General features: G+C 30.2%; 1 protein-coding gene across 1 annotated transcript in view; it reads left to right on the top strand.

Annotated features, from left to right (window-relative positions):
* Positions 1-395: 395 nt before the first annotated feature.
* The window catches only part of VANGL2 (VANGL planar cell polarity protein 2), a 35,315-nt gene continuing 11,987 nt past the window's right edge, over positions 396-23,723 (top strand). Inside the window, exons 1-4 of the mRNA XM_067472593.1 lie at positions 396-705; positions 10,509-10,576; positions 20,107-20,398; positions 21,609-21,729. Coding sequence (XP_067328694.1) covers positions 20,328-20,398; positions 21,609-21,729 — 192 coding nt within the window. The 5' untranslated portion in view covers positions 396-705; positions 10,509-10,576; positions 20,107-20,327. The remainder of the gene's footprint in view (positions 706-10,508; positions 10,577-20,106; positions 20,399-21,608; positions 21,730-23,723) is intronic.

A 23,723-nucleotide genomic window follows, 5' to 3' on the forward strand; every position in this document is an offset into this window, starting at 1 on the left:
AGAATACAATAATATAATAATTTTAATATAATAATCCAACAGGAACAGTTTAATAATATTATAATACATTACATTATAACATAGTAATATTATTAGTGTTTTATTATCATTTGTTATTGTTGTTCTATTGCAAAGAATCCAATATTTCTATTTTTCTCCCGCCCGCCCGCGTGGCTTTTCTTCTTTTTTTCCTCCCGAGAACCACAAAGCCAACCTCCGCGGCGGGAGGGGGCGCCTTTCTGGGAAGAGCGGAGTCGCCGTTGCCTAGGAGACAGACAATGGGAGCTGCGGCGGGAGGTGCGCGCTTGAGCCCGGGAACAGCCTCCCTGTTTTCGCGAGTTCGAGGCCCGCTTGCGGCCAAAAAAAGCAAGAAAGGGGTTTCCGGGGAATTGGGCGGAAGGGGCTTGGTTTTTTTTTTTTTTTTGCAACCGCCCCTTCCTCTTTTGCAAGGCCGGGGACCCCTCGGTGGATTCGGATCGTTGCAATCCCTACCCCCTCCCTTATTTTGTATCTTGCATTTTCTATTTTTGTTGCAAATCCTTTTGTATTTATTTTGCAATCGGAAGGAGAAAGAAAGGAAGGAAGAAAGGAGCAATCTGCAAAAAAGGAAAAAGGGATTTTTCCTCCCCGGGAGGAACAAACAAAAGCCTCCCAAGAACAACAACAGAGAGAGAAAGATTGCAAAAAGGGTCCAAACATGCAAAGGTAATCCTGCAAAAATATGAATATATATATTTTGCAAAAATAGGGAAATTTCCCCTGTTTCTTGGTTTACTGGCCGCCCTTTTGTGTATTTCTTCCAAGGCTTTTCTCCTCTCTAAAATATTCCATGCAGTCTCTAAAAATATATTATTATTATTATTATTATTATTAAAAAAGATTTATTATGAATATTTAAATTATTATTATATATTGTTATGGAGTCTTTTGGAAATATATTATTATATTAAAATATTGCATGGTTTTTAGAAGTATATTATTTTTAACATATTATATATTATTATTATTATTATTTAAAAGATTTATTATTATTTTAAAATATTTATTATGAATATTTAAATTATTATTATATATTATAATGTTATGGAGTCTTTTAGGAATATATTATTATATTAAAATATATGGTTTTTAGAAGTATATTATTTTAAAAAAATTATATATTATTATTATTTAAAAGATTTATTATGAGTATTTAAATTATTATTATATATTATAATATTATGGAGTATTTTAGAAATATATTATTATATTAAAATATTGCATGGTCTTTAAAAGTATATTAAAATATGTATATTAAAATATGTATTAAAATATTATATTATTATTATTATTATTATTTCAAAGATTTATTATGAATATTTAAATTATTATTATATATTATAATGTTATGGAGCATCTTAGAAATATATTATTATATTAAAATATTACATGGTGTTTAGAAGTATATTATTTTTAAAAAATATTATATTACAATGTTATAGTGTCTTTTAGAAATATATTATTACTATATAAAATATTTTATTATTATATTAAAATATTACATTATTTTACATGGAGTCTTTTAGAAATATATTATTATAGAAAATATTTATTGTTTTATGTATCAAAATATTCATTGGGGGCTTTTAGAAATATATAATCATCGTTATTTAAAATATTATTATTATATATCAAAATATTACATGGAGACTTTTAGAATTTATTATTATTATTATTATTATTATAGAAAATAAATTTTGATTTTATATATTAAAATATTCCAGTTTTTTATTATCATTAATAGATAGATAAGAACACAATACTTTTACATAAATAAATATATATATAATTATTATTACTATATATATATATATATATATATATATATATATAAAATATTCCAATAGGCCCAAATTAAGAAATGATGCCTTTTCAAATATTTTACTATTATTATTTTATTAATAATTATTATTTTATTATATTATTATTATTATTTACTTTTTATTTTATTTCGTTATTTTTATTTTTATTATTTTTTATTATATTACTATTATTTTCAATGGGAAGAGCAAGGGGATGTAAGGAAGCATGGTTTGCATTGCAAGAAATATATATATATAATAATATAATATATATATATAAAATCAAGATGACTTGATGGGTTTGAGCCATCATTGCAGATTTGCAGCCTAATTAATTCATTTTAATATTATATTACGTATGTAATATGCATTATTTAGTTATTTCACATTATATATTTCATTATTCACTTATTTATTTAATTTTCGGTGTATTTTATGGCATATTGATTTATTATTTCCCTTTATTTTGTATTATTAAATATTAATTTTTATTTTATGTATGTATTTATTTCATTTATTATAGGAGAAAGAAGGCGTGGTTTTCTGTATTTCCCATAGAAAATGCAGAAAAGAGCCTTAATTAATAATACGTAATAATAATAATAATAATAAGCAAATAATAGTCATGAAGTTTAGAGACGTGTATAACAACAACAACAATAATAACAGATCTAGACACGTTTCATTATTTTTGAATGTATATTTTCTGATTATATATGAGATTGTTTGTGTCAAATAATTAATAAAAATAAAGAAAAAACAACAACAATAACAATAATAATAACAATAATAATAATAATAAGTATGACCAAGATAAGACTGTTAGCAAATAATAGTCACGAATGACAGAGGTGTGTATTGTCACCTTCCTACTGGTAATAATACTAATTATTGATTATAAGCAGTAAATAATAATAACAGAGCTGTGGATAGTGGTGTTGTTTTGTTATTGTACTTGATAGTGTTGTTGTTGATAGGGTTGATGATGATACTAGTGTTGCTTTGTTGATAGTGGTGTTGGTGATAGCGTTGTTGATGATGATAGTGGCGTTTTGTTGTTGTTGATAGTGGTGTTGTTGATAATGATAGTGGTGTTGTTGATGATGATAGTGGTGTTTTGTTGTTGTTGATAGTGGTGTTGTTGATAGTGATAGTGGCGTTTTGTTGATAGTGTTATTGTTGATGATGATAGTGTTGTTGATGATTATAGTGGTGTTTTGTTGTTGATAGTCGTATTGATCATATATATAGAGATTACAAATCATGTATATTATTGATCATCTATATATTATATCATATTGATTATATTTATATTGGTATTAAATTATTATTAAAATAGGAAGTTAAGAACCTACACCTCTATTAATATTTACCAGTCTTAAATTGCTCAACAGTTGTTGTTATGACCTCTGACCACTCATATTGGTATTATTATTATTATTATTATTATTATTATTATTATTATAGGAGAAAAAGAACCTCCTATTATTGACTATTAATATTATTATTATTGGAAGATGAGAATACAGAGCTATTATTTGAGGCCAGTCTTTTATTGCTCATCATTACACAATAATAATAATAATAACAACAACAATAACAACAACATCAGCAATACTATCAAGAACAACAAAACAACAACACTATCAACAAAACAACAACACTATTATCATCAACAACACTGTTGTTGATGATAGTGTTGTTGATGATGATAGTGGTGTTTTGTTGTTGATAGTGTTGTCGTTGATGATGATGATAGTGTTGTTGATGATGATAGTGGTGTTTTGTTGTTGATAGTGTTGTCGTTGATGATGATGATAGTGTTGTTGATGATGATAGTGGTGTTTTGTTGTTGATAGTGTTATTGATGATAGTGGTGTTGTTTTGTTGCTGTTGATAGTGGTGTTGATAGTGTTGGTGAAGATGATAGTGGCGTTGTTTTGTTGTTGATAGTGTTGTTGTTGATAATGATAGTGGCGTTTTGTTGTTGATAGTGTTATTGATGATAGTGGTGTTGATGATAGTGGTGTTGTTTTGTTGCTGTTGATAGTGGTGTTGATAGTGTTGGTGAAGATGATAGTGGTGTTGTTTTGTTGTTGATAGTGTTGTTAATGATGATAGTGGTGTTGTGGTGTTGATGATGATAGTGGTGTTGATGATGATAGTGTTGTTTTGTTGTTGTTGATAGTGGCGTTGATGATGATAGTGGTTTTTTGTTGTTGTTGAGAGTGTTGTTGATGATGATAGTGATGTTTTGTTGATAGTGTTGTTGATGATAGTGGCGTTGATCATGATAGTGTTGTTGTTTTGTTGTTCTTGATAGTGGTGTTGTTGTTATTATTATTATTATTATTATTATTATTATTATTATTATTATTGTGTACTGATGAGCAATGCAAGACTGGCCTCAAATAATAGCTTTGTATTCTCATCTTCCAATAATAATAATACTAATAGTCAATAATGGGAGGTTCTTTTTCTCCTATAATAATAATAATAATAATAATAATAATAATAATAATAATACCAATATGAGTGGTCAGAGGTCATAACAACAACTGTTGAGCAATTTAAGACTGGTAAATATTAATAGAGCTGTGGGTTCTTCCTATTTTAATAATAATTTAATACTAACATGATCAATATGATATAATGTATAGATGATCAATAATATAGATGATCAGTAATCCCTATTTTAATAATAATTTAATACTAATATAGAGATAATCAATATGATATAATATATAGATGATCAGTAATCTATATGATCAATAATACAGATTATCACTAATCTATCTATATATATATATGATCAATACGACTGGTTCTGAAATAATAACAACACATAGATGACCAATATGACTAATAATAATAATAATAATAATAATAGATGGTCAAGATTGGTAGGAAATAATAGTCATCAATAATAGTTCTGTGTGTTCTTGTCTGTCTATTTTAATAATAATAATAATAATAATAATAATAATAATAACGAACCAATACGATTGACATGAATATGTGAGTGGGGTGGCCCACCTTGACCATCCAAACACATGGGAGATGTTGGCCTGGTTTAACCCCGAATCTTTCTCTTCTTGGCTGGATGGCCATCTGTCGGGAGGGATCGGATGGTGTCTTCCTTTATGGCGGAAGGGGGTTCGACTGGATAGCCTCTACCATCCTATTTTATTATTGTTGTTATTGTTATTATTTAAAAATAGGGGTGTTTTCTTGATGTTATTATTATTATTACTTTTAAAACATTATTATTATTATTATTATTATTATTATTATTATTATTAAGCAGAGGGTGGATGGCCATCTGCTGGGAGGGATCGGGTGGTGCCTTCCTGACGTTAATGGGGTTGGCCTGGATAATGCTAAATAAATCCACCTAATTTTTATATTGCTACTAATAATAATAATAATGGAAATGATAAATAAATGCTTCTAATTTTTTAAAATAATACTAATATGGTAATGACAATCTTAATAAAGTAATCCTAATAATAATAATAATAATAATAATATAAAAGCTCCTAATTTTCAAAATAATATTAATATGGTAATGACAATCTTAATAAAGTAATCCTTATAATAATAATCCTAATAATAATAATAATAAATGCTCCTAATTTTCAAAATAATACTAATATGGTAATGACAATCTTAATAAAGTAATATTTCTAATAATAATAATAATAATAATAATAATAATAATAATAAATGCTCCTAATTTTCAAAATGATAATGATGATAAATAAATGCTCCTAATTTTTCCAATAATATTTATAATAATGGTAAATAAATGATGATGATAATAATAATAATAATAATAATTTCAAAATAATAATAATGATAAATAAATAAATACTAGTTTTCAAAATAATGATGAATTAAAGTTTATAATAAAAATAAATACTCCTAATTTTCAAAATAATAATGATGATAAATAAATGCTAATATTAAAAATAATGATGAATAAAAGTTCATAATGATAATGATAATAATAATAATGAAAATAAATAAATGATCCTAATTTTTCAAATAATAATAATGATAAATAAATGTTCCTAGTTTTCAAAATAATGATGAATAAAGGTTTATAATAATAATAATAATAATAATAATAATAATAATAATAATAATAATAATTGCTCCTAATTTTCAAAATAATAATGATGATAAATAAATGCTAATTTTAAAAATAATGATGAATAAAAGTTCATAACAGTAATGATAATAATAATAATACTAATAATGAAAATAAATAAATGCTCCTATTTTTCAAATAATAATAATGATAAATTAATGTTCCTAGTTTTCAAAATAATGATGAATAAAGGTTTATAATAATAATAAAGGTTCATAATAATAATGATAATAATAATAATGAAAATAAATGCTCCTAATTTTTCAAATAATAATAATAATAATGGTAAATAAATGCTAATAATAATAAATGCTCCTAATTTTCAAAATAATAATAATGATAAATGCTAAGTTTCAAAATAATGATGAATAAATTTTTACAATAATAATAATAATAATAATAATTAATGCTCCTAATTTTCAAAATACTAATAATGAAAATAAATAAATACTAGTTTTCAAAATAATGATGAATTAAAGTTTATAATAATAATAAATACTAATTTTCAAAATAATAATGATGATAAATAAATGCTAATATTAAAAATAATGAAGAATAAAAATTCATAACAGTAATGATAATAATAATAATAATGAAAATAAATAAATACTAGTTTTCAAAATAATGATGAATTAAAGTTTATAATAATAATAAATACTAATTTTCAAAATAATAATGATGATAAATAAATGCTAATATTAAAAATAATGATGAATAAAAGTTCATAATGATAATGATAATAATAATAATGAAAATAAATAAATGATCCTAATTTTTCAAATAATAATAATGATAAATAAATGTTCCTAGTTTTCAAAATAATGATGAATAAAGGTTTATAATAATAATAATAATAATAAATGCTCCTAATTTTCAAAATAATAATAATGATACATTCTAATTTTCAAAATAATGATGAATAAAGGTTAATAATAATAATAATAATAATAATAATAATAATTGCTCCTAATTTTCAAAATAATAATGATGATAAATAAATGCTAATTTTAAAAATAATGATGAATAAAAGTTCATAACAGTAATGATAATAATAATAGTACTAATAATGAAAATAAATAAATGCTCCTATTTTTCAAATAATAATAATGATAAATTAATGTTCCTAGTTTTCAAAATAATGATGAATAAAGGTTTATAATAATAATAAAGGTTCATAATAATAATAATGATAATAATAATGAAAATAAATAAATGCTCCTAATTTTTCAAATAATAATAATAATAATAATGGTAAATAAATGCTAATAATAATAAATGCTCCTAATTTTCAAAATAATAATAATGATAAATGGTAAGTTTCAAAATAATGATGAATAAATTTTTACAATAATAATAATAATAATAATAATAATAATAAATGCTCCTAATTTTCAAAATAATAATAATGATAAATGCTAAGTTTCAAAATAATGATGAATAAATTTTTACAATAATAATAATAATAATAATAATAATAATAATAATAAATGCTCCTAATTTTCAAAATAATAATAATGATAAATGCTAAGTTTCAAAATAATGATGAATAAATTTTTACAATAATAATAATAATAATAATAAATGCTCCTAATTTTCAAAATAATAATAATAATGATAACTAAATGAAAAGTTTAAAAATAATGACGAATAAAGATTTATAATAATAATAGTAATAATAATAATAATAATGGGAATAAATAAATGCTCCTAATTTTTCTAATAATAATTATAATAATACTGGTAAATAAATGCTAATAATAATAATAATAATAATAATAATGGTGAATGGCCTGGGTCTCGTGAAGGCCATGAGAAAGAGAGAGTGGGGGGGGAGCCTGTCTTTTGCTCGGGGTCTCTGGAGCGGAGATAATGAGTCGGGCGCCTTGCCCGGCTTTCAAGGGGGGCTCTGGGCCAGGGACACCCCCCCTCCTCCTCCTCCTCCTCCTCCGGCCTCGAAATGGAGATCATCCCCCCCCCCATCCTCCCCCAAAGGGAAGACTGAATGGCCGGTCGCCGGGGAGAAAGAGAAAGGAATGCCCGCTGGGCCCCTTCCCATTTTGCAAAGGACCCCGCAACAGCCAGGCCGGACCAACCCCCCCCCCCCCCGCCTTCTTCCCAAGGCCTCTCCTTGGCTTTTGCAAAAAGGGACCCAGACAAATATTATGATGATGATTATTATTTTATAAATTAGGACTAGTTTATTATTATTATTATATACATATTTTATAAATTAGGATTAATTATTATTATTATTATTATTATTACGTGTTAATATTTTATAAATTAGGACTACTTCATTATTATTATTATGTATTACTATTTTATAAATTAGGATGATTTTATTATTATTATTATTATATACATATTTTATAAATTAGGATTATTTATTATTATTATTATTAAATATTACTATTTTATACATTAAGACTACATTATTATTATTATTATTATTACGTGTTAATATTTTATAAATTAGGATGATTTTATTATTATTATTATTATATACATATTTTATAAATTAGGATTATTTATTATTATTATTATTATTATTATTATTAAATATTACTATTTTATACATTAAGACTACATTATTATTATTATTATTACGTGTTAATATTTTATAAATTAGGACTACTTCATTATTATTATTATGTATTAATATTTTATAAATTAGGATGATTTTATTATTATTATTATTATATACATATTTTATAAATTAGGATTATTTATTATTATTATTATTATTATTATTATTATTAAATATTACTATTTTATACATTAAGACTACATTATTATTATTATTACGTGTTAATATTTTATAAATTAGGACTACTTCATTATTATTATTATGTATTAATATTTTATAAATTAGGATGATTTTATTATTATTATTATTATATACATATTTTATAAATTAGGATTATTTATTATTATTATTATTATTATTATTAAATATTACTATTTTATACATTAAGACTACATTATTATTATTATTATTACGTGTTAATATTTTATAAATTAGGACTACTTCATTATTATTATTATGTATTAATATTTTATAAATTAGGATGATTTTATTATTATTATTATTATATACATATTTTATAAATTAGGATTATTTATTATTATTATTATTATTATTATTATTATTAAATATTACTATTTTATACATTAAGACTACATTATTATTATTATTATTACGTGTTAATATTTTATAAATTAGAGGACTACTTCATTATTATTATTATGTATTAATATTTTATAAATTAGGATGATTTTATTATTATTATTATTATATACATATTTTATAAATTAGGATTATTTATTATTATTATTATTATTATTATTATTAAATATTACTATTTTATACATTAAGACTACATTATTATTATTATTATTACGTGTTAATATTTTATAAATTAGGACTACATTATTATTATTATGTATTAATATTTTATAAATTAGGACTACTTTATTTTTAATTATTATATATTACTATTTTATAAATTAGGACTACTTTATTATTATTATTATGTATTAATATTTTATAAATTAGAACTACTTTATTTTTAATTATTATATATTACTATTTTATAAATTAGGACTACTTTATTATTATTATTACACATTAATATTTTATAAATTAGGACTACTTTATTTTTTATTATTATGTATTACTATTTTATAAATTAGGACTGCTTCATTATTATTATTACGTATTAATATTATATAAATTAGAACTACTTTATTTTTTATTATTATATTATATATGACTATTTTATAAATTAGGACTGCTTCATTATTATTATTACACATTAATGTTTTATAAATTAGAACTATATTATTATTATTATTATTACTACGTATTAATATTTTATAAATTAGGACTACTTTATTTGTAATTATTATATATTACTATTTTATAAATTAGGATGATATTATTATTATTATGTATTAGTATTTTATAAATTAGGACTACTTTATTATTATTATGTATTAATACATAATAATATAACAAAAATATAATATATTATACTAATATATTAATATTTGATAAATTAGGACTAGTTTATTATTATTTATTAATATTTTATAAATTAAGACTAGTTTATTTATTATGATTAATACTGATCTATACTAATCTTAATATAAATTACTGGACGAATGTACACCAAATTTGGACACAAGACACCTCTCAGGCCAATGAGAAATACGGCTAGTATTTTATAAATTAGGACTAGTTTGTTTATTTATTTATTATGAGGAGGAGGAGTTTATTTATATATATTTATATAATAATAATAATGGGTTGTTGTAGCATTCTCTCCTAACGTTTCACCTGCATCTATGGCAAGCATCCTACAAATACCGTAGTTATATAACAGCATTTGTAGGATGCTTGCCATAGATGCAGGCGAAACGTCAGGAGAGAATGCTACAACAACCCATTATTATTGTTATTATTATTATTACTACTATTAAATATTATTAATTTCGCTGTTTTTTCCCATCAGTTGGGTGGCGACCTGGGGCTGACCCCGTCCGGATGCAGACGCCGCCGCCTTGGCCGCCTTCCCAGTCGGTGAGTTTCCTTATTTTCCCATTGATTGCATTATTATTATTATTATTATTATTATTATTATTATTATTATATTACATTATTATTACGTAACATTATTTATTTTCCCATTGACTGGCACTGGAGAGGGATTGGAAGGTGCCTTCTGCTGGAAGAAGAGCACTTTGTTTCTCTTAAGGTTCAATGAGAGGCTGAGCTTCTCGTAATCTTCTGCAAAGGTGGCTTGTAGGTCTTCTGGATGCACACAGACTACGTTATCATCGGCATATTGGAGTTCTATAACAGATATTGTAGGTCTACAATATGTTATCGGCATATTGGAGTTCTATAACAGATGTTGTAGGCCTTCTGGATGTGCACAGACTACGTTATCATTGGCATATTGGAGTTCTATAACATATTGTAGGTCTTCTGGATATGCACTGACTACGTTATCATCAGTATATTGGAGTTCTGTAACAGTTGTGGTAGATCTTCTGGATGTGCACAGACTATGTTATAATTTGCATATTGAAGTTCTATAACAGATGTTGTAGGTCTTCTGAATGCGCACAGACTATGTTCTCATTGGCATATTGGAGTTCTATAATATATTGTAGGTCTTCTGGATGCGCACAGACTAGGTTATCATTGGCATATTGGAGCTCTATAACAGATGTTGTAGGCCTTCTGGATGTGCACAGACTACGTTATCATTGGCATATTGGAGTTCTATAACATATTGTAGGTCTTCTGGATATGCACTGACTACGTTATCATCAGTATATTGGAGTTCTGTAACAGTTGTGGTAGATCTTCTGGATGTGCACAGACTATGTTATAATTTGCATATTGAAGTTCTATAACAGATGTTGTAGGTCTTCTGAATGCGCACAGATTATGTTCTCATTGGCATATTGGAGTTCTATAATATATTGTAGGTCTTCTGGATGCGCACAGACTAGGTTATCATTGGCATATTGGAGCTCTATAACAGATGTTGTAGGCCTTCTGGATGTGCACAGACTACGTTATCATTGGCATATTGGAGCTCTATAACAGATGTTGTAGGCCTTCTGGATGTGCACAGACTACGTTATCACTGACATATTGCAATTCTATAACAGATGTTGCAAGTCTTGAATACGCACAGAATACGTTATCATCGGCATATTAGAGCTCTGTAACAGATGTTGCAAATCTTTGGGATGCGCACAGACTACGTTATCATCGGCATATTGGAATTCCATAACATGTTGTTGTGACCTTGTTTTTGGCTTTCAGTCTGCTGAGGTTCAAGAGCTTGCCATCTGCCCGAGATATGATTTGGAGGATGGTATTCATGGGCACGACCCATAAATATAATAATAGTAGTAGTAGTAGTAGTAGTAATAATAATAATAATAATAATAATAATAATAATAATAATAGAAACATAGTTGCTTTGACTCCTCTTTGTGGAGAGAAAAGCAAGGTATAAATAAACATAATAATAATATAAACAATAATAATTATAGTAATAGTAATAATAATAATAGAAACATAGCTGCTTTGACTCCTGTTTGTGGAGAGAAAAGCAAGGTATGAGTAAGCATAATAATAATATCAATAATAATAATACTAGTAATAGTAATAATTATAATAATAATAATAATAATAATAATAGAAACATAGCTGCTTTGACTCCTGTTTGTGGAGAGAAAAGCAAGGTATGAGTAAGCATAATAATAATATCAATAATAATAATACTAGTAATAGTAATAATTATAATAATAATAATAATAATAATAATAGAAACATAGCTGCTTTGACTCCTGTTTGTGGAGAGAAAAGCAAGGTATGAGTAAGCATAATAATAATATCAATAATAATAATACTAGTAATAGTAATAATTATAATAATAATAATAATAATAATAATAGAAACATAGCTGCTTTGACTCCTGTTTGTGGAGAGAAAAGCAAGGTATAAATAAACATAATAATAATAATATTAACAACAGCAATAATAATAATACTAATAGTAATAATAATAATACTAAATCCTAAGCCTCGCCTTTCCTTCCTTTGAAAGCGCTGTCTCTCCTCCTTCTTTGGCTTCACGGTCCATTGCACATTGAGGGCACTTTCCTCTCTTTCATTCTTTCTTTCTCGTTCCCTTTTTCTTTCTCTCTCCGTTTTCGGTTGCTTTCCTGCTGTTTCGGGGCCTTTGTTGCCTCCGCTTCCCTTTCGCAAAGGCTGCTCGGCATGCGTTTAACTCTACACATCCCTGAAAAAGGAGTCAGACTAAATATATACAATAATATAATATATTATATATATAATATATAATATAATAAAATATAATATTTATATGTATTTATATAATATAAATATTATATTTATAAATATTATATAATATAAATTCAATTTGTCTTTCGGGCTGAATAGGTCAACAGCAAGCTAGACTATTAATAGTCGGGAGCTCACTCCGACCTGGGCTGGCTTCGAACTCATGACCTCTGGTACATACATATAATACTGATAATAATATTATTATGTTATGCAATGTAATACTAAATATATATATTTATTTATTTATATACATACACCCATATAATACTGATAATATTATGTCACACAATAATAATATTATAATGTCACACAATATAATACTAATGATAATATATATACATACATATAATAAAGATAATAATAATAATATTGTCACGCAATATAATACTAATAATATATATACATACAATGCTGATAATATTATTATGTCACGCAATATAATACTAATGATTATATATACATACATACATATAATACTTATAATAATATTACATCATGCAGTGTAATACTAAATTCACTATATATATATATATACACACACATACATACACACACAAACACACACACGTGATCTACTATATATATACATCATGTGTATGTGTGTGTGTGTGTATATATATATATCTACACACACACACATATGATATATAGTACATCATGTGTGTGTGTTTGTATGTGTATGTATGTGTGTGTATATATACTATATATATATCGTGTGTGTGTGTATATATATATATATCTACACACACACACGATATATAGTATATCACGTGTGTGTGTTTGTGTGTGTATGTATGTGTGTGTATATATACCATATATATATCGTGTGTGTGTGTATATATATCTATATCTATACACACACACACACACGATATATAGTATATCACGTGTGTGTGTGTGTTTGTGTGTGTATGTATGTGTGTATATATACTATATATATATCATGTGTGTGTGTGTGTGTATATATCTACACACACACACACACGATATATAGTATATCACGTGTGTGTGTTTGTGTGTGTATGTGTGTGTGTGTATATATACTATATATATATCATGTGTGTGTGTGTATATATATATATCTACACACACACACACACACGATATATAGTACATCACGTGTGTGTGTTTGTGTGTGTATGTATGTGTGTGTATATATACTATATATATATATCGTGTGTGTGTGTGTGTATATATATATATATCTACACACACACACGATATATAGTATATCACGTGTGTGTTTGTGTGTGTATGTATGTGTGTGTATATATACTATATATATATATCGTGTGTGTGTATATATATATATATACACACACACACACACAATATATAGTATATCACATGTGTGTGTTTGTGTGTGTATGTATGTGTGTGTATATATACTATATATATATATCATGTGTGTGTGTATATATATATATCTACACACACACACACACACACACACGATATATAGTATATCACGTGTGTGTGTTTGTGTGTGTATGTATGTGTGTGTATATATACTATATATATATCATATGTGTGTGTGTGTGTATATATATATATCTACACACACACACACGATATATAGTATATCACGTGTGTGTGTTTGTGTGTGTATGTATGTGTGTGTATATATACTATATATATATCATATGTGTGTGTGTGTGTGTATATATATATATACACACACACACACAATATATATAGTAGATCACGTGTGTGTGTTTGTGTGTGTATGTATGTGTGTGTGTATATATACTATATATATAGAGAGAGAGTATATTTAGTATTACACTGCATGATGTAATATTATTATAAGTATTATATGTATGTATATATAATCATTAGTATTATATTGCGTGACATAATAATATTATTATCAGCATTGTATGTATGTATATATATTATCATTTTTATTATATTGTGTGACATAATATTATATATGATAATATTATTATAATGTCATGGATAATGATAATAATTTCCTGGCAAAAAATATTGGTGGAAACATGGTTTCAAGATAAATATATTATTTTAATAATAATAGTATTAATCATTTGTTTTAATGAATATAAATAATAATGAACATAAAAGCTGTCTTTATGTCTCTGCAAAAATATTGGGGGGAAATTAGTACGCAGTTTCAGGATCCATATTAATCAATAAGCTATAATAATTAATGATCTGGGGGGGGGGGTGAATGCCCAGACGGGGTGGGGAGCGGACAGATGGCCCTAATCCGGCTGAAAGGGGTCAAGGTCTGGGCCGAGGAAGAAAGAACGAAGGAAGGAAGGAAGGAAGGAAAGAAAGAAAGAAAGAAAGAAGGAGTGGGATGGGATGGGATTATAAATTTACAGATAGATAGAGAGATAGAGAGAGAGAGAGAAATAGAATAGATAGAGAGAGAGATAGATCAATCAATAGATAGAGAGAACGAGAGAGAGAAATAGAAAGATATATAGAAAGAGATAGATGGAGATAGGTTGTGAGAGAGAGATAAATGGAGATGACATAGAGAGAGATAAATGGAGAGAAAGAGATATAGAATAAATAGAGAGATAAATAGAGAGAAATAGATAAATGGAGAGAAAGAGATAGATATAGAATAAATAGAGAGAGAAATAGATACTTGGATGGATGGATGGATGGATGGATAGATAGATAGATAGATAGATAGATAGATAGATAGATAGATAGATAGATAGATAGAGAAAGGATGGGATGGGATGGGGCCCTTTTGGGATTATACAAATAGAGAGAGAGAGAGATAGAAAGATATAGATAGAGAAATAGAGAAGTAGATAGATAGAGTGATAGAGAGAATGAGAGAGATAAGTAGAAAGATATATAGAAAGAGATAGATGGAGAGATAGATAGATAGAGAAAGAGATAGATCAATCAATAGATAGAGAGAATGAGAGAGATAAATAGAAAGATATATAGAAAGAGATAGATGGAGAGATAGAGAAATAGATAGATAGATAGATGATAGATAGATCAATCAATAGAGAGAGAGAATGAGAGAGATAAATACAGAGAGAGATAAATGGAGATGACATAGAGAGAGAGAGCAACAGAGATAAATAGAAAGAGATAAATGGAGAGAAAGAGATAGATAGATATAGAATAAATAGAGAGATAAATAGATGGATAGATAGATGGATAGATAGAAAGGGATGGGATGGGGCCCTTTTTGGATTATACAAATAGAGAGAGATAGAAAGAGATAGAGAAATAGAGAAGTAGATAGATAGATAGAGTGATAGAGTGATGGAGTGATAGAGTGATAGAATGAGAGAGAGAATGAGAGAGATAAATAGAAAGATATATAGAAAGAGATAGATGGAGAGATAAATAGAGAAATAGATAGATAGATAGATAGATAGATAGATAGATAAAGAGATAGATCAATCAATAGATACAGAGAATGAGAGAGATAAATGGAGATAGGTTGAGAGAGAGGGGGGAGAGAGAGAAAGATAGAAAGAGAAAGAGATAGAGATAGATATAAATAGAGAAATAGAGAAGTAGATAGAGAAAGAGAGATAAATAGAAAGATATAGAAAAAGATAAATGGAGATAAGTTGAGATAGTGATAGAGAAGTAGATAGATAGATAGATAGATAGATAGATCAATCGATAGAGAGAATGAGAGAGATAAATGGAGATAGGTTGAGATAGATAGATAGAGATAAATGGAAAGATAGATAAATAAAAAGATAAATAGAGAGCTAGAGAGATAAATAGAGAGAGATCGATGGACATAGGTTGAGATAGATATAGCAATAGATGGATAGATATATATAGAGAGAGAGAGATAGAAAGAGATAAATAGAAAAAGAGAGAGATAAATAGAAATAGATAGATAGATGGATAGAGATGAGATAGAGATATAGAGAGGTAGAAAGAGAGAGAGAGAGTTAGATAGAGAAAGAGATAGATAGATAGAGATATATAGATATATAGATAAATAGAGATAGGTTGAGATAGATGATAGATAGATAGAAATAGATACATAGATAGATAAATACATAGAAATCAATCGATATATTAGTAGATATCAATAGAGATTGAAAAAGATAGAGATAGATACAAATAGGGATTGATATATTGATAGATATAAATATAGACAGATGAATACAGAGAGAGATTAGATAGAGAGAGATGAACAGGGAGGCAGACAGATAGAGACTGAAAGAGATCGTCTTGGGGGGTCGTCCTTTAATCCCGTCCCCTCCCCAATTGACCCCAATGAGGTCCTGGGAACGAGGCCAACGCCCCCCCCCCCCCCCGCCTCCAAAACAAACAAACAAACAAACAACCCAGAAATAGGTCACAACAAGGTGGGAGGAAAGACCTGGGACAAAACACGGGGAAGGAGGGATACGCCATTCCACTCCGGGTTTTAGTCCAAACTTCAAAGGGGGATTTCCCCATTGGGCAGTCAATAATAATAATAATAATAATAATAATAATAATAATGAGGCCACAAAGGTGATGACAATGATGATATTATTATATTTATTCATAGCCCACTTTTCTCCCAGGACTGGGATCCAAAGCTGTTACTGCAATTATTATTATTATTATTATTATTATTGCATTGCTTTTCTCTCAGGACTGTGACCCAAAATAACTGTTGCAATTATTATTATTATTATTATTATTATTATTATTACTATTACTATTATCATTATTGCCTTTCTGTCAGGACTGCGACCCATAATAGTTGCTGCAATTATTATTGTTGTTGTTATTGTTGTTGTTGTTGTCTTGCCTTTCTCTTAGGACTCAGACCCAAAATAGCTATTATTATCATCATCATCATCATCATCATCATTTTTGCCTTGCTTTTCTATTTGGACTCAAATCAAAATAGCTATTATTATTATTATTATTATTATTATTATTGGCTTTCTTTTCTCTTCAGACTTAGACCCAAAATAGTTATTATTATTATTATTATTATCATCATCATCATCATTTTTGTCTTGCTTTTCTTTTTGGACTCGAATCCAAATAGCTGTTGTTGTTATTATTATTATTATTATTATTGCCTTTCTTTTCTCTTCAGACTCAGACCCAAAATAGCGATGATGATGATGATTATTATTATTATCATTATCATTATTATCATTATTGCCTTTCTTTTCTCTTTGGACTCAAATCAAAATAGCTATTATTATTATTATTATCATCATCATCATTATCAATATTTCCTTGCTTTTCTCATAGAACTGGGACCTAAAATAGCCGCTGCAATTTTTATTATTACAATTATTATTATTATTATTATTATTGCCTTTCTTTTTCCTCTTTGGACCCAGACCCAAAATAGCTATTATTATTATTATTATTATTATTATTATCATTATTCCCTTGCTTTTCTCATAGAACTGGGACTCCAAATAGCTGCTGCAATTATTATTATTAGTATTATTATTATTACACCTTGCCTTTCTCTTGGATCTGAGATCCATAATTGCGGCTGCTGCTATTATTATTATTATTATTATTATTATTATTATTGTGATACACAACAAGATGAGTCCACAGCAAACAAGATCACTCTGCTGGCTGTTGTAATGTATCACACGTCGGACACTATTATTATTATTATTATTACCTTGCTTTTCTCCCAGGATTGGGGCCAAATCTTCTATTATTATTATTATTGTCTTGATTTTCTCTTTGGACTTGGATCCAAAATTGCTGCTATTATTATTATTATTATTATTATTATTATTATTATTATTGCCTTGCTTTTCTCCCAGCATTGGGGCCAAATCTTCTATTATTATTATTATTATTATTATTTTATTATTTTGATACACAACAAGATGACACGTCTGACTGTGTGATGTATTGGCGAATAATGTGTACAGATCCCAGTAAGATGGCAGGTCAGTGCTGGTTGTGTTTAAGTGCAGGTCAAGGTCTTGAGGCACTGCACCCAGTGTGCCGATCACCACTGGGACCCTCTTGACTGGCTTGTTTGTGGATTTTGTCAGTGCTGATTGTTTTTAAGTGCAGGCCAAGGTCTTGAGGCACTGCACCCAGTGTGCCGATCACCTTGACTGGCTTGTGCCAGAGTCTTTGCTGTTCTGTTGTTGTTGTTGTTGTTGTTGTTGTTGTTGTTGTTATATAACCTGGTACTGTTGTGCATGCAAAACCTTGATCAGCTGTCCATTTTATAGAGAGATATAATAATAATAATAATAATAATAATAATAATAATAATAATGGCAATCATCTGTCACGTCTGCATTTCCTTCACCTGGGATCCCCATCGAATCCGCATTTCGTTCCAACGTGTTTGAACAGAAACCCGAAGCGTCTCGTTGGAGCCTTGCATAATTAACGCATTCATTGACGGGCTGCTTCCTCCCAGAGGCAATTAAATATGGAGAGCGGAGCTTTAATGAACGCATAAATCATCCCAAACGTTTCGTGCCGGCGGTTGCAACGGGGAAAACAACAACCTGGGGAAAAGGGTCAGGCGAGAAGAGGGAGTGTTCTGCTCGGGAAAATTGGGGAAAAGCCAGTCTTCGATGCCGTTGTTTACGAATGCTCCCATTAGAAAATGCATAAGGATGTGGGTGAACTACAACTCCCAGAATCACGGGTCAATCCTCCCCGAACCAGGGCTGTATGCACAGTTGGCCCCGTTGGGTGTGTGGGCCAAGTTTGGTCCCGATCTGTCATTGTTTGGGTTCACCGTACTCTCTGGATGGAGGTGAACTACAACTCCCAGAATCACAGGTCAATCCTCCCCGAACCAGGGCTGTATGCACAGTTGGCCCCGTTGGGTGTGTGGGCCAAGTTTGGCCCTGATCTGTCATTGTTTGGGTTCATCGTACTCTCTGGATGGAGGTGAACTACAACTCCCAGAATCACAGGTCTATCCTCCCGAAACCAGGACTGTATGCACAGTTGGCCCCGTTGGGTGTGTCCGCCAAATTTGGTCCTGACCTGTCATTGTTTGGGTTCACCGTACTCTCAGGATGGAGGTGAACTACAACTCCCAAAATCAAGGTCAATTCCCTGGTCGTGGGGGTTTTGTGTGCTAAATATGGTCCTGATCAATTATCGAAGGGGACCTGGTGCAGGGTGAACTACAACTTCCATCCTGTAGAGGTGGAGATTGTGGGTGTGGCATTCCATAGCTCCTCCTTCCCGTTTGTGGGTGGGGCCTAATCTTGTCCCGCCTCTTCCTCCTCCCTGCTGCAGGTGTATTTCTTCTTTACCCGGCGCCCGACCCGCCAATCAAAATAGAGTCCCTCAAGGTGAAAGTTGACTTCCTGACGGCGCCCCTGGGCCTGAAGAAGAAGAGGAAGGGGAAGCCGGCCCCCCCGGCGGCCCTGAAGAAGGAGGCGGCCTTGGTCTTGGCCCCCGGACGACCCCGGGGCCCCCCCTCCGTGGCCGACCTCCGACCCCGCCGCCCCGACAACATGGACAACGAGTCGCAGTACTCCGGGTATTCCTACAAGTCGGGACACTCCCGCAGCTCCCGCAAACACCGGTGAGTGACCCCCCCCTTGACCCCCAACACCGGCCGGGGTCACTTCCTCCTCAGCTGACCACATTGCCCATGGTCCTCTTCGGCCAATCAGGTCGTCAGGGTTGACTCGTCAGCTGGTCGCACAGTCAATATTTCCTTGTCAGCCAATTCAATCTCATATATACACATATATGTGTGTGTGTATGTGTATATATATATATATGAATGTGTGTGTGTGTGTGTGTGTATATATATATATATATATATATATATATATTCCTCTTCAGCCAATCAGATCAATATTAATTTGTATTTATATATTATATATAACAAATTCTATATTGGATATTGAATATATTGTATGTGTGTGTATGTGTGCGTATGTATATATGTATATGTGTGTGTGTAGATATATATATATATATATATATATATATATTCCTCTTCAGCCAATCAGATCAATATTAATTTGTATTTATATATTATATATAACAAATTCTATATTGGATATTGAATATATTGTATGTGTGTGTGTGTGTGCGTATGTATATATGTATATGTGTGTGTGTAGATATATATATATATATATATATATTCCTCTTCAGCCAATCAGATCACTATTTATATATATAGAGAGAGAGAGTATTGCAGATATTAGATATTATTAATATATATAATAAATAATTTATATATAATATATTATATATTTATATATTCCTCCAACCAATCAGATCAATATTGATATTGTATTATATGTGTGTGTGTGTAATATATGTTGTATTATATATTATACAATAATATATGTATAATATTATATATTATATATATCTCTTCAAACAATCAATATTTCCTTGTCAGCCAATCAGATCTTCTGGATTTTGTCAGCCAATCACATGATTAATATTAATTTATATTTATTCATATGTGTGTGTGTGTGTAAAATGAATATGGAAGCCTTGGTTAAATAAAAACCTTGGTTAATACCAAACTTTATTGAAATGGAGGACTTCCTGCCCAGGAATACCATCAAGTTGAGCTGGAGGATGTTGAAAAGGCCTAGAGGGACCCTGTTGTTTCTCAATGGGGTTAACTGTAGATTCCGGTCCCACAGATATGGAAGTTCGTTGTAAATATACATTGGGACCCCACCTGTGTGGAGGATACGTTTTTGAACTGTGGATCCTAGGAGGCCCTGTTGAAATGAACTACGTCTCTCTTTTTCTGAACACAGGGACCGACGGGAGCGCCACCGCTCCAAGAGCCGGGATGGGAGCCGCGGGGATAAGTCCGTCACCATCCAGGCCCCCGGGGAGCCCCTCCTGGACAACGAGTCGACCCGTGGAGACGAGAGGGTGAGCAAGTGGCAGGGACTCCCAAGCAAGGGCCAGGGGTTCCCCCATAAGAAGGCCCAGAAAGGTCCCTGGAATAATGTCCAGAAGGGCCCCCACAAAACAATGACCGGAGGGTCTCCCATAATAATGTCTGGAAGGTCCCCCAAAATAATATCCAGGAGTTCCTCCATGAGAACGTCCAGAAAGTTATCTAAAATAATGTATGAAAGGGCCCCTAAAGTAATGTCCAGAGGAACCCCAAAAGTGATGTCCCCCCAAAGTAATGTCCAGAGGTTCCACCATAAAAAATGCCCAGGCCATCCCCAAAAATAATGGCTAGAAGGTTCACTCAAAATAATGTCCGGAACATCCCCTACAATAATGTCCAGAAGGTCACCCAAAGTAATGTACCCCTAAGGTAATATCTTGCCAAAGTCATGTTCCCCCAAAGTTATGTCCCCCAAAGTCATAAACCCCCCCCCCCCAAGTTATGTCCAGAAGGTTCCCTAAAATAATATCCAGACAGTCCCCTAGAGTAATGTCTGGAAGGTCTCCCAAAGTAATTACTCCTAAAGTGATATCTCAGTAAAGTCATGTGTCCCCAAAGTCATGACCCTCCCCCAAGTTATGTCCAGAAAGTTCCCTAGAATAATATCCAGACTGTCTCCTAGAATAATGTCTGAAAGAGCCCCTGAAGTAATGTCCAGAGGAACCTCCAAAGTGATGTCCCCCCCCCCCCAAAGTAATGTCCAGATGTTTTGTCATAAAAATGCCCAGGCCATCCCCTAAAATAATGTCTAGAAGGTCCCCCTAAAGTGATGCCTCACCAAAGTCATGTTCAGGAGAAGGTTCCCTTAAATAATGTACAGGCGGTCCCCCAAAGTCATGTGTCCCCAGAGTCATGACTCCCCAAAATTATGTCCAGAAGGTTCCCTAAAGTAATATCCAGATGATCCCCTAGAATGATGTCCGGAAGGTCTCCCAAAGCAATGTCCAGAAGGTTCCCCAAAGTAATGTACCCCTAAAGTGATATCTCAACAAAGTCACTTGACCCCAAAGTCATGACCCCCCCCCCCCCCCAAGTTATGTCCGGAAGATTCCCTAAAATAATATCCAAACGATCCCCTAGAATAATGTCCAGAGAACTTCCAGAAAATTCTCTAAAATAATGTCCAAGAGGACCCCTCAAAGTTACGTCTTCCCAAAGTAATGTTCAGAAGGTGACCTAAAATAATGTTCAGAGGAACCCCCAAAGTGATGTCCACCCAAAGTGATGTCCAGATGTTTTGCCATAAAAATGTCCAGGCCATTCCCTAAAACAATGTCTAGAAGGTCCACCCAAAGTAATGTCCCTCTAAAGTGATATCTCACCAAAGTCATGTCCAGAAGAAGGTTCCCTAAAATAATGTACAGAAGGTTCCTCAAAGTCATGAACCCCCCCCCCCCCCAAGTTATGTCTGGAAGGTTCCCTAAAATAATATCCAGACGGTACTCTAGAATAATGTCCAGAAGGTCCCCCAAAGTCATGTACCCCTAAAGTGATATCTCACCAAAGTCATGTGTCCTCAAAGTCATGACCCCCCCCCCCCAAAGTTATGTCTGGAAGGTTCCCTAAAATAATATCCAGATGGTCCCCTAGAATAATGTCCGGAAGGTCCACCCAAAGTAATGCCCGGAAGACCCCTGAAGTAATGTCCAGATGTTTTGGCATAAAAATGCCCAGACCGTCCCCTAAAATAATGTCTAGAAGGTCCACCCAAAGTAATGTCTGGAAAGTCTCCTACAATAATGTCCGGAAGGTCCTGCAAAGTAATATACCTCTAAAGTTATATCTGGAAGGTTCCCTAAAATAATATCCAGACGGTCCCCTAGAATAATGTCCGGAAGGTCCCTCAAAGTTATGTACCCTTAAAGTTATATCTCACCAAAGACACGTCTCCCCAAAGTAATGACCCCCCAAGTTATGTCCGGAAGGTCCTCCAAAGTAATGTCCAGATGGTCCCCTACAATAATGT

The sequence above is a fragment of the Anolis sagrei genome, chromosome 12 (assembly GCF_037176765.1).
Source record: "Anolis sagrei isolate rAnoSag1 chromosome 12, rAnoSag1.mat, whole genome shotgun sequence".
Lineage (NCBI taxonomy): Eukaryota > Metazoa > Chordata > Lepidosauria > Squamata > Dactyloidae > Anolis > Anolis sagrei.